Source organism: Polypterus senegalus, chromosome 2 (assembly GCF_016835505.1).
Source record: "Polypterus senegalus isolate Bchr_013 chromosome 2, ASM1683550v1, whole genome shotgun sequence".
In the NCBI taxonomy this organism is placed as follows: Eukaryota; Metazoa; Chordata; class Cladistia; order Polypteriformes; family Polypteridae; genus Polypterus; species Polypterus senegalus.
Window position 1 is genome coordinate 296,731,649 of NC_053155.1, and position 15,760 is coordinate 296,747,408.

General features: G+C 35.3%; 1 protein-coding gene across 3 annotated transcripts in view; it reads right to left on the bottom strand.

Annotated features, from left to right (window-relative positions):
- Positions 1–15,760, bottom strand: part of LOC120524016 (periostin-like) — a 72,908-nt gene that overhangs the window by 3,784 nt on the left and 53,364 nt on the right. The window contains exons 18-22 of one of the 3 annotated variants that reach the window (XM_039745815.1): positions 15,346–15,420; positions 6,305–6,589; positions 5,867–5,914; positions 5,670–5,750; positions 1,671–1,706 (exon numbers count right to left, since the gene is read on the bottom strand). In XM_039745815.1, coding sequence (XP_039601749.1) covers positions 1,671–1,706; positions 5,670–5,750; positions 5,867–5,914; positions 6,305–6,589; positions 15,346–15,420 — 525 coding nt within the window. The remainder of the gene's footprint in view (positions 1–1,670; positions 1,707–5,669; positions 5,751–5,866; positions 5,915–6,304; positions 6,590–15,345; positions 15,421–15,760) is intronic. The other 2 variants (XM_039745816.1, XM_039745817.1) reach the window with 2 other exon arrangements.

The window sequence follows — 15,760 nt, forward strand, 5'->3', positions numbered from 1 at the left end:
TCATTAATCTTTTCCAAATCCTCCTAATGTTTTCCCAACTCATTAATCTTTTCCCAATCCCTCTAAGTGCTCAGGAGGTTTGTTTGTTTTTTCATTTTGTGACCCACCTTGAAGTGTGTCCATTGCGGTTACAAATAGTCTAGAGAAAAGTTGAGCTGAGAGTTAGGGAAAGAGTACAGGAAATCTTAATAGAAAAAGTTACGGTTTGGCTGCGATTATCACATTGTGTGCAATGTGTCATTTATATTGATTTTCATGACTGATGACGTTTACTTAAATTCAATAAAAATTTGATCACAAAAAAAATGGCATGATATGTTTTTATTTTTAAAGCTACGTTGATTGAAATGTATGAGGTTAGAGAGTCAGCTCATCTATTCAGTTCATGAACCTATTTATGTTTTTTTTAGCAAAAAGATTCTCTACATGTAGTTGCCGTCATAAGGCAGGAGGTAACCCTCGATAGCTCACCAGTCCATTGCAGGATATGCTTAGACGTACTTCAACACTCACCCTGGGACAAGTGTGAGTAGTAAGAATACCGAGCAGTTGGATAAAGCCAACTTGGACACAGGAAAAATTTACAAACTTAATATGGATCACACGATAAAATAAAGTCTGGTCCCTAAGGCTTTAAAGAAGCAGCTTAATGCACCCCATCCCTTATGTTCCTACCTATGAATGCATTCTTATAAAATATTGAATTAAACATTACAGCAGGAGCAACTGGGGGATTTTTTTACTGTTATTAAAGCATCCAGTCTAGAATTATTATTATTTCTTAGTGCTACTTTAAGAGTGCTTCAATCATGTAAAATATCGTCTAATCCCTGTGGAAAATGTTTACCTTTTCTTTAGATCACGGGTGTCGAACTCCAGGCCTAGAGGGCCGCAGTGGCTGCAGGTTTTCATTCTAACAATTGATCAGTTTTCACTGCTAATTAACTTAATTTCACTTCATTTTAAATGGATTCAGTCCTCTCAATTGATTCTTTTCTTCATTAAATGGCAGCCAAATAAAAATGACATGTGAAACGAGCCAACAGATGACCAGCTAAACTGGGGCGTCAAACTCCAACCAGTTCCTTAATGAAAAGCCAGTTCTTGCTGTTAATTAAACTTGTTATTTAATTCTGCAGCTTGTTGCTGCTTTCATTCTGCAACAGCAGACATTTCCAAAACTGTTGATTTTCTGTTTTTTCTAAGAATTACGTCAAAATGTTTTGGTGAACTGGGAGATCAACCTTACTGAGATCTTCACCTTTCTTTATGTTTAGATATTGTGGTTAGCTGGTCACATGGCAGCTCATTTTGTGTCTCATTATTGATTGGCTACTAATTGAAGAAAAAGAAACAACTAAGAGGTCTGAGTCGAGTTAATTAAAATAAAGGCAAAAGAAGTTAATTGACAGCAAATAGGGTCACTAATTAAGAAGGTGGTTAGAATGAAAACCTGCAGCCATTGCGGCCCTGCAGGACCGGAATTCGAAACCACTGCTTTAGATGTTGGTATGAATCGAAAACATGACTAAGAAGATAATTTTGTCAATGAAATGTCTCTGAATATTTTAAAGATGCACTCATCACCTCTTTAGGCAGCATAATTGCTCTATGTCTAACATAGTTGTTTAATTCTATAGAAATTAAGGAAAATAAACAAGAAGATGTACCTGGAGGTCTTCTAGGTGGAGGTCTTTTAATGTTATCTGCAGAAGAAAATTGGGAATTTAATCAAAAGTCTTAATTGTAGACCTAAAAATTGCAATTATTTCCCAAAATCTTAAATCATTTTTGTAAAGAATATCAAAGAAATGGATTTACATAGAAAAAAAATCACCTAATACAAAGGCACAGCAAACATTAAATGTCATTATATACATTCTTCCATTAACAATACAAATCGAATTACGATTTTTTCCCCATCTGAGTACAACATTGGTTTTATTTTATATCGTCACATATACTGTACATTAGCACATGGAAATCCATTTACTCTTTATTTCCCTTATCTGTACTGCACTGAAATTGTTTTCCACCATAAAGGGGACTAAGTGGCTACAGTGAGGATTATGGGACTGACATAGCTGGGCTATAATGTTATCTTCATGGATCAATTTGTTATGTGTAGATGCATATTAAATAGACAACTGTGAAAATGTTTTTAAATAGGCTTAAAGTGATTTCTGTCACCATTTGCAAAACTGTTAGCTTGTGTCTGATGAAATATACAATAACCAATCCATTTTCACACATGGACTTTGACTTCAATATTTATGCAGATTTTGAAATAAACAGGCCATCGAACTACATTCAGCTATTTTCTATTTAAATATCATTTGCATTTGTTTCCTTCTATATTAAAGCAAAAATACATAATAAAGATATGCTAATTTGTTGTCATTCCATAATGTATGGACACTCCATGCCACTAAACATTTCATACACACTGATGTAATACATTCATTATGTTTACCGATTAAACTAAAAGAGATTTTAAATGACTTAGGTATCCTTGGTGTACCTTACCCTACCTAAAATTGTCATTTCTTGTAGTGATGAATAAAATAAATTTTAATAATAATATGTTGAATTGCTGTCTGATTTCTGAAAACAAAATTAACAGAAGGTCAACAAATATATAAAATAAAATTCACTTATAATCACACTATTTAATTAAAATAGGGAGATAAGCAATAGTCCATCTGTCTAAACAAGGGTTTAGGCTGTAGATGCACCACACATTCAAAAAGACTGGCAATGGTCTGATTAATTCTGACTTTGCCAAGAGAAATATTTACAGCTGTGTAAAAAAAATACCACCACGAAGATAAAAATCAGTCTGCATCATTTGATGTTTGTGCTGATAACTGCGTGTTTGGTATACAGTGATCCCTCACTATATCGACTTTCACGGCTTCACTCCATCGCAGATTTTAAATGTAAGCATATCTAAATTTATATCACAGATTTTTCACTGGTTCATGGATTTCTGCGGACAATGGATCTTTTAATTTATGGTACATGCTTCCTCAGTTTGTTTGCCCAGTTGATTTCAGTTGATTTGGTGGATGGCTTAAAAGCTACCCAATCAGAGCATGTATTACGTATTAAATAAAACTCCTCAATGATATACAATATGTTTCCCGCGCGGTGCTTGATTGTTTGCTTTTCTCTGTCTCTCTCACTCTCTCTGCCTGACAGAGGGGTGTGAGCAGAGGGGCTGTTTGCACAGAGGCTGTTTGCCTAGAGGATACGGACGCTCCTCTAAAAAATGCCGCTTTATCGTGCTGCTTTGGCATACTTAAAAGCCCAAAAGCATGTATTTATTTTTTGATTGTTTGCTTTTCTCTCTCTCTCTCTGTCTGACATTCTCTGCTCCTGACATGCATTCTTTGAAGAGGAAGATATGTTTGCATTTTTTTAATTGTAAGAAAGAACTGTCACCTCTGTCTTGTCATGGAGCACAGTTTAAACTTTTGACTAAAGGGTGTTATGTCATGTCTAGAGGGCTCTAATAATGTTAACAGTGTGGGAGAGTTTATAAGGGCTTAAAATATATAAAAATAACCATACAAACATATGGTTTCTACTTCGCGGATTTTCGTCTATCGCGGGGGGTTCTGGAATGCAACCCCCGCGATCGAGGAGGGATTACTGTATTGCATATTTTATTTTATAGGTGACTGTTTTTGCTATCATTTAAATAATAACAGCTTGCATTTTTCAGACTAACATTGAATTATTCTAGTCAGTCATTTTCTAACCTGCTTAGTCCTGAACAAGGTCACAGGGGGAACTGGAGCCTATCTCAGCTAGCATAGGGCGCAAAGCAGGAACAAGCAGCCCATCACATGCCAAACACATCCTAGTCACACATTAGGTTCAACTTAGTATCACCAATCCACCTAACCTGCATAGTTTTTGGACCGTGGTAGGAAGGCAGAGCACCTGGAGGAAACCCAAAATTAGCGGAAATCTAATTCTAATTTGACAAGAGCCTGGGAAGCGACCCTTGGGCTCCTTACTGCAAGGCAGCAGTGTTATCACTGTGCCACTGTGCTGCCTTACATTGATTTATGTATCAGTGAAATGTAGGCAAACCTGTTTAAACCCTGGGTGTTACACGGTTACTCTAATGTACAAGCATTACATACGCCAACTGTTAACTACACATTACAGTCTAAATACCATTTTATATGTGATGACTGAGATACACTCTTCACAACCAGGCTGCTGTATATATAAAACAATTAAATTATAAGGCCACTATTTATGCATACTTCTCTGCACATATTGTATTGTGTTCTTTTTTTCATATTTATCACGTTTGTTATATAAGGATATAAAAGTCTCTAAATAGGACAGAGTCTAACTCAGCGTTTCAGTCAGGCAATGTACATTAACATTGGTGTGGTACGACAGGCTAATCATGGGAATCTGGATGGTGTTTCATTGTAAAAAGGCGCACTTGTGGTTTGGCATTTCTTGCTGCTGCTTTTGGCTTTGACGACTGAAGCAAATTGAAACAGAAAGACTGCTGAGCAAATCTTAAAAAAGTTTCTTAGTTGAATCCTTCCCTTAACCTCAGCTGCAGTTTATCACTTACTTGCAAACTGAAAGAAATGCTTTAGTATAGTGAAAATCATTGTTACAGTTCTAAACTGTCTTCACTGCAGGGCCAAAGGTTGGTGTGCTTGTCATCTCATCTTTAGACTATGGGGAAAAAAATATGACAAGCAGCACATTTGGTAAAAGTGAGCACCAGGAGGGATTTAAATTTGAATCCAAACACTGCAATGCTTCCAAGCTTGCTAATATGCTGCCTGTTTAATCCTTATTTCCATTTTATTTTTAACTGCTGTGTTAAACACTGTTGTTTTAGGCTTTTGATTCTACTGGACAATAACAAACTAAAAATATGTATTATCTTTGTTAAGGTATACATTTTAAATGTAAAAAATGAGTTATTTGCAATTAAATTTGGGTTAATGATTATGGCAGGAAATTCCACACCCAATGAAAATCAATAGCATGTTAGAATATGAAACACTCAGCCAAGGTATACAATAAATATCATTTTTTAATTTAAATAAATAGGATCATTATGACATAATATAACTTTGTCAAATCAGGTTAATACAAGTTATGGTTGTGGGGGCAGAGATGTATCCCAGGTGCTCTAAGCACAAGGTAGAACATGAACTTGGACTCAGTGATTAGTCCACTGCAGGCTCCCCCCGACAAATGTTAATTTGGAATTGACATTTAATACTTGGGAATATGGAAGGAAATCCAGAGAATATGGAGAAAACCTCCCACAGATATGGGGAAAATGATACGATAATCATAAATGAATACCACAGACTGTTATCATATTTGGCATTTTGTCTTAGTGGTCAATAGTAAAAAATGATATTTATAGTATACTGGCTTTAAGTAAGTAATATCTTGAAGGTCATAATTATTTATTTATCTAGAATTTAGTTTCCAAACAGTTTGTTTGATTAAAATTCATATTTAAATACCAGACAGCAAACAAAGGCAAGACCTTCAAAATATTACATAAAACAGGATGTTTTTATGATGTTAAAAATGTATCCAGTTTTTCCCTCGTATTGACTGATGCTTCCGTTTTCCAGGTCCAAGGAGATTAGTCATCACACACTAACCTCCCTGAAGTAGCCTTTTGATCTCTTCATCTTCCAGTAAGTGACCATCACTTTCAAGAAGCTTCTTTACCTTGGTAACCTCTAATAGGATACATGTTAAAAACACCTTGTTCACAAATCCAAAAGTTTACCAGCAATTCTTATTTCAATCCATTGAGGCAGGAACTAAAATTGAAAGGGTCTTCTTAGTTACTTACCTTGTTCAAGCAATCTCTTAATATCTTCTTCATTTTCAATTTCACCTGCTAGTAGTTATAAAAGTATGCAAAATTAATTAAAAAAATAACTGTGCATTAATATAGAAGTTTGTGTTCTCTTTGTAAACCATAAGTCCAGTAAGTCTGCTCTACTCTTAAAATTGTCTTATGGTATTAAGAGAGCTTATTTTATTACAATTGTCTTATTCATATTAAGAGAACATATTTTTAAGAAAGAAAATATTAATGACCTGTTCCTAACTTGTAACCTTTGATCGGAAAATAAGGAAAATGAAGACAAAAACTGTTATTTCTGAATTATTAAACTAATGGCTCCAATACAAATGTGAATCAAGTAAAAAAAAAAGTGAACACATTGTGTGTTCTTATTTAATTTATATGTATATATCATATTATGACAAAGCTGTTGTTTCTTACCATGAATAACTTTGGTTATTGTCTCTCCTTGTCCAAAGTTGATATCAGATTCTCCTTGAATGACTCTTGTGACCTTTGTGATGGCCGGCTCACCTTCAATGACTCTTGTGAGTTTCGTGAATGAGGGTTCACCCTCAATGACTCTTGTGATCTTAGTGAGAGAGGGTTCGCCTTCAATGACTCTTGTGATCTTAGTGAGAGAGGGCTCGCCTTCAATTACTCTTGTGAGTTTGGTCATTGAGGGTTCTTCGATAACTCTCCTGATGGTGGTTGTCACAGAAGGATCTGGGAAGAAAAATCATCAAATTAAAAGACCACTTCCGGCAATGTTGAGAAAGAGATCGCTCCATCAGTGTTTCAGACAAGGAATGGATAATGATAATTCACAATGTTCACTCTTCAATTTGTTCAAAACATGCTGTTGTTTAGCTGAGTGTTGTACATGGGACTCAACTCTCCGAATGTAAAATATAGCAGGGATTAGACCCTAGTTGTGAATTATGCCAGGTAGCTTTGGCCTCAGTTGGGCATATTTTTTGGGACTGTCCAAAAGCAAAACTATTTTGGGAAAAAATGTTTTATCATCTATCAGAAAGTATAAAATGCATGATCATTGCATATTCTCTTACAGAGTCTTTTGAGTGAGCATAGACTATCTGGTAATGAACTGACCTCCACTTCTTTCACTACATTGTTAGCATGTTGACTAATTCTGTTCAATTGGAAGAATCTGAAAGCTGCCTCTATATTTTACTTTATCTGAAACTAGAAAAAATCTAATTTTCCTTGTGTGGAACTATACTGAGCTTCTTGGGCAACATTTCATTAATGTTATTCTAAAATATGTTTGCCAAGTTCCTATCTGTATGTGTGCTGTCTTGTATGATTTTAATTAACAAGAGTATATATAACACAGTGGGCATCTTTTTTAGTAATAATTAGCTCTCTGTTGTGGAAGAAGGTGGGGTTGGGTGTTTTAGTGTGGTTTCTGTGATTTAGGGGATCAACTGTATGACTACTTTAAATCGTGTAGTGTTGTATTGTTGAAATTTATGTTTGACTGCTACATTATATAACTTCTGAATCGATTTGGAACAACTCTAATACATCCATCCATTTTTCTAAACTTCTTGTCCGGGACAGAGTCATGGGTCAGCTGAAGTGCAAGGGTGCCAGGTAGGAGCAACACCTGGACATAGTGCCAACTCCATTGCCAGACTAATGCACACCTTGATATACACATGCTAGAGCCAATTTAGCATTACCAACTCACTCCCGTTGGGGACAAATAAGTACTGTCTATCAATCTTGCATATCTTTGGACTGTGGGACGAAACCAGAGTGCCAGGAGGAAACTGACAGAGACATGGAGAGATTTTGCAAACTCAACGCCGAGAATACCCAAAAGGAAACTACAGTCTCCTTACTGTGAGGCAGCAGTGCTAATACTGTCCCACCATGCTACCACAAATAAAATGTAAAATTAAAAAAAGTAAGATTTATGAAGTGAACAATCTCCCTGAAAATACAATGATGACTGCCAGAAAGACATTGCAAGTGATGTAATTATATAGCAGGTAAGTGAAAATAAATGCATTTTCTTTCTCAAAGCAAAAATGCAAACTTTTTACAGCAAACAGGTATTAGTACATTGACTAATGGGTTTTTGTATAATAAAATGCTCCATTCATCTGCCAATTTTAAACCAGTTCTTGCCTTACATTGGCTGAGCCTAAATGTTAAAAAACAAGCTAAAATGTGTATTTCTGGGATGGAGGGAAACTACACTATTTGGAGATAACACACATGGACATAAGGAGTCTGTGAAAAAGTCACACAGACTGTGAATTGAACTCAGTTTGCCATAACTCTGGGATTGTAGCACAAACCACTGCTGTATGATGCTGTCATAGTAAAATCAGGTATTAAAATATTTTTAAGATTAATTGAATGACAGTGTTTTGAAACCTTGTTTGCACAAGCTGAAGTTCCTACTTTTTTCTTGCAGCTGAGTCTATAATCACTGAATAAATAAATCAATTTAAATAAAGGTTACTTCACATATGAAACAAGAAGCAATATTAATTTCTGTGGAAAAATATTGTGATATTTGTGTACAAAGTGACATAATAGCAGTAACAGGTTGCTTGATGCTTCTGTGTAATGAAAGCTTTCCTAACTCTGCATCATAACCGTATAGGTAAGTCTTACAACACCACCCAATCAACAAGCAGAAATCTAAAGTAAACATTACATAATTAGAGTTTTGACCAGGTCAGTCTATTCAAGTCTGTATTCCTATTTATCAAATAGTTTAATCTAATCAAAAAATCTAATTCAAATTTGAGGAACTCCAAGGCACCTCTTTCAACCAACTTCTTAGTATCTTGTTCCAAAGAATTATTTTTTTACTTTCTCCAATACATAGTATAGAGAAAGTATAGGAATTGTGAAAAAAATTGGACCTTGAGATTTTGATGAATCTTGACATTTTAGACCTTCCTGAGTCAGAAAATACCATTTTAGAAATGATGTCTGTCTGTGTGTAAACACAATAACTCGAAAACACTTTGACCTAGATCAATGAGATTTTATACACGTTTTATATCAAAGACAAGGATTTCACTCTGGCGACAGGAAGTGGTACTTTACCTGAGCACATTTCAAATTTTTTAAACTATGGCTATAAATGTGTGGATATTAGAAATGACAAAAAATAAGTAGATATAAAATTTGAGAAAAATCGTGCAACTGGAAGTGAAAGTTAAACTGAATACTTTTGCAATTTTTCAAGTAAATTATGGTTATAATTACAGATAGATGATTCAAATTTTGTATACATATTTATAATGATAAATAGCAAACAGATATGAAATTTGAGAAAAATTATTCAACCGAAAGTAGTATTTTACTTAAACAACCATTCAATTTTTTTGTATTATGGAAATATAAATGTGTACATGATATTAAAAACTGTATTCAATAGAATGTGTATTCTTTCAATAACTATTATACATTTTATTTTAATTTGTAAATCATCGGTTTAAGAATGACATGTAAACATTGAACATGCCATGTAAATTTAAAGATGTAATGGGAACAATAAGCTGCTATGTCCCCGTTGTATTCCTGGTAATACATTTAATTTTATGATTTTTGTTTTTTATTTTCACCATCATCATCACCATAATTAAATGTAACTAAACACAGTTTTACCTAGAGCTTGCAACAAATATTATATAATACTAACACTTTTTCTATGTTTTTAGGTGACTATAACCGTTTTTACTTTGCATGTAATCTAGGTAATACAAATGTAATCGTGAAAAAACTCCTCCACCGTTTTCGACCTTCCTAAGTGCTAAAATATCACATTAATATAAAGTTTGATTATAAATAGAAATAAATGATTATGTATCAATATTATCAGTTATTATGAGAAACCGAAAGATATGATATGTGAGAAATATTGCTCCATTTGAAGTACTTCTGGTGACCTTTCCTTCTATCTAAGTATACGAGAAAGTCGAGGGAAGCACACTCACAATTTTTTTTCATATTGTAAGACCCCCAGCACTGAAATGTGGATGACTATATCGATAAAATCGTTATTGGTTAAAGGCCTTGATTCGGTGGGATGGGGAGTTACTATAACAAGAGACTACTGTAGCCATCTTTTGCCCTAACAGTTAGTGAGAAAAAGCATGCCTCAATATGCCTGACCTGGTATTAAGGATTTAGGTAGGGCTGTCAATCATTATTTGGGATAATCCAGACCAATACAATGATGTCTCTGAGTTTCCAGAAATTATCATAGAGTTGTTGACCACTTTTTATAACTCTACGATACCAAAAATTAATTGGATCAAATGTACAGTATCAGCACCACCTTTGGGAAACTGCACCATAAACCAAGACCCAAGGAACTGCAAGTAAGAATCATGACCTCAAGAAGGAATCCACATTAACAGTATATAAGGACTAATATTGTATATGGTAGAAAGCTTTGACATACCCATCACAGTCACCTGAAAACTCACCAGAAATCCCTATTAGCAATCACTCCAGAACATTGTCCAATTTACCATAGGTAGGTTTTTTGCACCACTTTCAGTATCCTTACCAAGGTAAAGATGACCAGTACTGAAGTCAAAATTCTGCTGAACCAATTGCTTTTGTCTCCCCATGTAATTCCTTGACTTTGACACCATGTCCACACGGGCGTTCAAGTATTGGTTATTTGAAAGTTCTCTGAGCGACTTAGGCGTTTAAGTTGCATTTTGTAGTGGTGCTTAACTGGCTTCAATATGATGTTACATTTGCATTTGTTTGCCTCTGTTAAATGCCATCCTGCAGCCCAGATTGCAGTTTGGTGTGCTTACTGGGAGGCCAGTTATCAGGCAGTCCAGAGCGTCTTTAACCTGTGGGATGTGAGGTTCATCCTTCATTGGATTAATGAAATATGGATCTTTTGGTTTAATTAGACCTGGATCTTCACCTGTGTTAAAAATTCTCCTGATATGGGAAAGTAGGCAGAGAAAACATCACTGCAGCTACCAGGTTCACCCGCTGACTGCACAGCATATAAAGAAAGAAAGTTTTTGTGTAATCTATGAAAAAATGTGACAATTTCTGCGTAAATTCTTCAAATACTGCTGGATGTCAGTTTCAAGTTTTGATTGCCTGCTGCAGCTAGTATAACACCATATTACACACTGGTCAACCAATATGCAAGTCAGAGGCTACTTGTCACCTTGAGGTAAGCAATTTAGATAGATAGATAGATAGATAGATAGATAGATAGATAGATAGATAGATAGATAGATAGATAGATAGATAGATAGATAGATAGATAGATAGATAGATAGATAGATACTTTATTAATCCCAAGGGGAAATTCACATAATCCAGCAGCAGTATACTGATACAAAGAAACAATATTAAATTAAATAGTAATAAAAATGAAAAGAATTAAAATAAAATTAATGTTTGCATTTACTCCCCCGGGTGGAATTGAAGAGTCGCATAGTGTGGGGGAGGAACGATCTCCTCAGTCTGTCAGTGGAGCAGGACAGTGACAGCAGTCTGTCGCTGAAGCTACTCCTCTGTCTGGAGATGACACTGTTCAGTGGATGCAGTGGACTCTTCATGATTGACAGGAGTTTGCTTTGTACTAGCATTTGCACTCACTCACCGGCATTAATAATCCATAGTAGCTAAAGTTACGTCATTAGCACAAACCTACAAACTGCTTTGAATTCTCCATTACTACCATTATTATTTTGTTGATAATGTATGTAAATAAGTGTGTGTGTGGATGCATATATATATATTTTACTGATGATAAAAATGGAAAATTACATAAGTAATTTATTGCATGTCATTTTATAGTCTTTAGGTATACACAAATGTACCTGTAAATTGTTTTACATACATTTCCAAAAGTCATGCTCATGCATTGTTTAATTATAATACTATAAGCATGCAATAAGCAGTGTGTCCATATTTTTAAAAGTGTGTTCATTTTTCATAGCACTCTTATTTTAGTTATCCAAACCAGTATATGGCTTTCAGCATTTCACTCACCAACTGATAGTAGTGGGAGTTGCAGAACTTGCTTTTTAAAGGTATCTTTTGATTAAATGTTTTGTGCAGCATAGGCAACAATCTTCAATGAGAGAGCATTGAAGAGTCCTTTCATGGATACAAAAGGAGAGGCACCATGAAGGCTTTTCTTGACTATCCCACAACTGCAAAGTCAGGAGACTCTCATTCTTGAATTCTGTGAGATCTGATGGCGTGCAGTTTACAACATTAATACATTTTTTTATTTCTCACTACCTTCAAAGACATGGTAACTTTTTTTCCCAGTTGCTGCACGGTACCTGTATTCTTGATCTCTGACCAGGTGATCTGAATATAAAAAGTGAATTTACAGTGCAATAACATCATTAAAATTGCTATAATAAGTACACAGACTTAAATAACTGGGAAGAAGCTGTCACCAATTTATTACCTGTACATCTGAAATAAAGAGCACTCTAGACCAGTGTTTCCCATCCTTTTTCCTACGTTGGCACACTTTTTGTAACCAAAAACATCTCAAGGCACACCACTTTTTTACTAACCTCAGATACATTACATCTCAAACACTTGCTCAACTGTCTGAAGGGTCAGATCTACCAGAGAAAAAAAAGGAAGCTCCGAGATCAGTTTGCAGACGTTGCACTTAGTGAGCACTTTGTTGGCATCTCACAGCTGCTTTGTCCCTTTGCCTCTCTGCCAACTCATATGCCCACTGTCTACTGGCCCTGTGAGATTCGCAGGCAACCACACACACAGGCAGATGGTCTCTAGCAGCCAGGAGACTAGTCCAAAGTGCTCTAAGTGCTGTGTCTGAAACATAGCAGTCACAGAGCTGCTTTTATGCCAGCTTCTCCAGGTAATTCTGACCTCCTCAGACAGGTCTCAACCACTTGTGAAGCTTGTCTCTCTTAGGTTCAGGCCCAGGTGTGCTACACTATTATTCCCACTGCACACCTGGGTAGCACTCATGGCACACCACTCTGCCATGACACACTGGTTGAAAATCACTGCTCTAGACAATCTGGAAGTAGTTACCAGTATACAGTAATTACCTGCTATTTACATGAAACAGACCAAACTGTGATTCTCATATTAGACAACTTATTTAAAGTAGTCATAAAAGTGTTATTTGCAGTGTTAAAATAAAATAAACCCATCAATAATATAATATTTAAAATACAAAACTGCTTTATGTTTTATACTAACAAATTGATGCTGAAAACTTTGAACAGACGGTAATGATATGAATGAATGTATGGTGAGCTAAGTTATCATTTGGAGACATGAGTAACCTAAAACATGAAAGTCACACTGAAAGAATAATATTCCTCTTGTACATTGAAAAAAGAATCAACAAAGTTACATTCTAGAATATATAGCCTTACATATATATGAGGGACGTTCAAAAAGTTTCTGCACTTTTATATCTCCGTTGGAAACAGTGAGGGTGGGAGGGGTAGTAATTGGGCATTTAAAAGTTGGTACAAAGATGGAAAAAGGTGACTATGTAGAAAGTGATGCAATTTGTTTTTGAAACTCTTAAAAATGCAGTTTAAAAAAGGGCGGAAACTTTTTGAACATCTCTTGTAGATGAATTAAGTCACTTTAAGATCTAGGGTTAGTTTTTAAACCTGTAATAAATCTATCTATTGACATGAAGTAAAATATGTTACATTTTATTACATTTTGAAAAAACTATTAAAACGATCATGTAAATATTGCTAAAACAATAGCATAATCGAATCACTGTTTAAGACATATCTGTTTTATCATTTAAAGTAAGTAAAACAATAATAAGGCGGCTATATAATGTTTCATCCATATGTAATCAAAACGTCATCCTTAACTTAGTGTTCTTAAACCAGTTCAGGGTCAAGGAGGCCGAAGCCTATGCTGGATACACAAGGTGCAAAGAAGGAATTATACTAGGAAGAGACACCAGTCCATCACACAGCCACACAACAGACAAAATGGAATTGGAATTGGAACCTAGGACACTAGGTTGTATGCACTAAATTTACTTTAGCCATTTTGGGTTCAGCCTTGACATTGAGTAATACAGAGTAATGGGGATTGTGGAAGAGAGATGAAAAAGAGAGAGCAGGCAGGGTGGAATGGGTGGAGAAGAGTGTCAGGAGTGATTTGGGACAGACGGATATCAGCAAGAGTGAAAGGGAAGGTCTACAGGACGGTAGTGAGACCAGCTATGTTATATGGACTGGAGACAGTGGCACTGACGAGAAAGCAGGAGACAGAGCTGGAGGTGGCAGACTTAAAGATACTAAGATTTGCATTGGGTGTGACGAGGATAGACAGATTAGAAATGAGTACATTAGAGGGTCAGCTCAAGTTGGATGGTTGGGAGACAAAGTCAGAGAGAGATTACGTTGGTTTGGACATGTGTAGAGAAGAGATGCTGAGTATATTGGGAGAAATATGTTAAAGATAGATCTGCCAGGTAAGAGGAGAAGAAGAAGGCTTAAGAGAAGGTTTATGGATGTGGTGAGAGAGGACATGCAGGTGATGGGGGTAACAGAACAAGATGCAGAGGACAGAAAAATATGGAAGAAGATGATCAGCTGTGGCAAACCCTAATGGGAGCAGCCGAAAGAAGAAGAAGATTGACATTGATTCCTTTCGTTTTTCAACATTTGAATGGTGCATATAATAGAATAAATAACCAAGGAACAAAAACAAATAAGAAAAATAAATAAATAACTATTTTGTACTGATATTCAAGTATACTGATATCATTATTCATTCATTTCAGTCATATTTCACTACAGGGTGATGGAGATTTGAAATCTGCCCTGGTATCATTAAATAAAAGGCAGGAACCAACGCTGTATTGGATGCTGGCTCTTCGCTGAGCTCACTAATGCACAGATCCGCAAAGACAATCCCACTGGGCAGCTTCAGAGACTCATGTCAACTTCACTGATGAGTAATAGGACAGAGGAGTATTCAAGGGCAAAACATGTGCGGACACAAAAAAATGTATAAATGAAAAGAACATGCAAACTTTATACCATACCTAAAGTGGCAGCTTCAACCCAGAATTCCAGATGGGCGAAGCCATGGCGCTATACACTATAGCACCATGACAGCTTTACTCAATTAGTAACATTGAATATTGATTAGCTTACTTTCTAGTTAAAATAACTAGAATTAACTATATATAAAAGCCGAGGTTGTATGCACCTTTGCACTCATTGTGCTTGTACAAAGAAATATTTTTTATTTTAATTTATATCCTGTGGAAATTTATTGAACCAAGAAGGTTCAAATTTTAACTACACTGCGCCATCAAGTAGTTAAATTAAATCTCCATTCAGGTATAAATATGTAAAACCGTATTTTCCTAAAGAATGCATTAAGCCACTGACTTAAACTTCAATGTATTGTGAGCTTAGAATGCAAACTCCAAGAAAAGAGGTTTTCACTTTCATGCATACCTTGGACAACTTTCTTAACTTTCTCTCCACCAACTACTTTAACTTTCGGCTTTCGAGCCTTCGGTTTCTGTGGTTCTGAAATATCAAAATGTTATGAATGTTTAGTTTCGCTGTCTATTGAACTAAACAATCATTTACATTGACTAGATTTAAGGCCATTTAATAAAAAGGTAAGTTCATAGTTTTGACATTCTTAAACAGAAAAAAGAAAAATACTTTTTAATTGTATACTTTGATTAGTTACCAAAAAAAAAACTACCATTTTATTAAGTTTTCATTGCATTTTCTAGCCAGATCTAAAAAACTGACATAATACAATGAAACTTTCAAAATGATTAACTATACACATGCACCTTAGTAATCACATTTGGATCTGGCAAATGACAATTATGTTGTTAAGCTATATCTATTATTT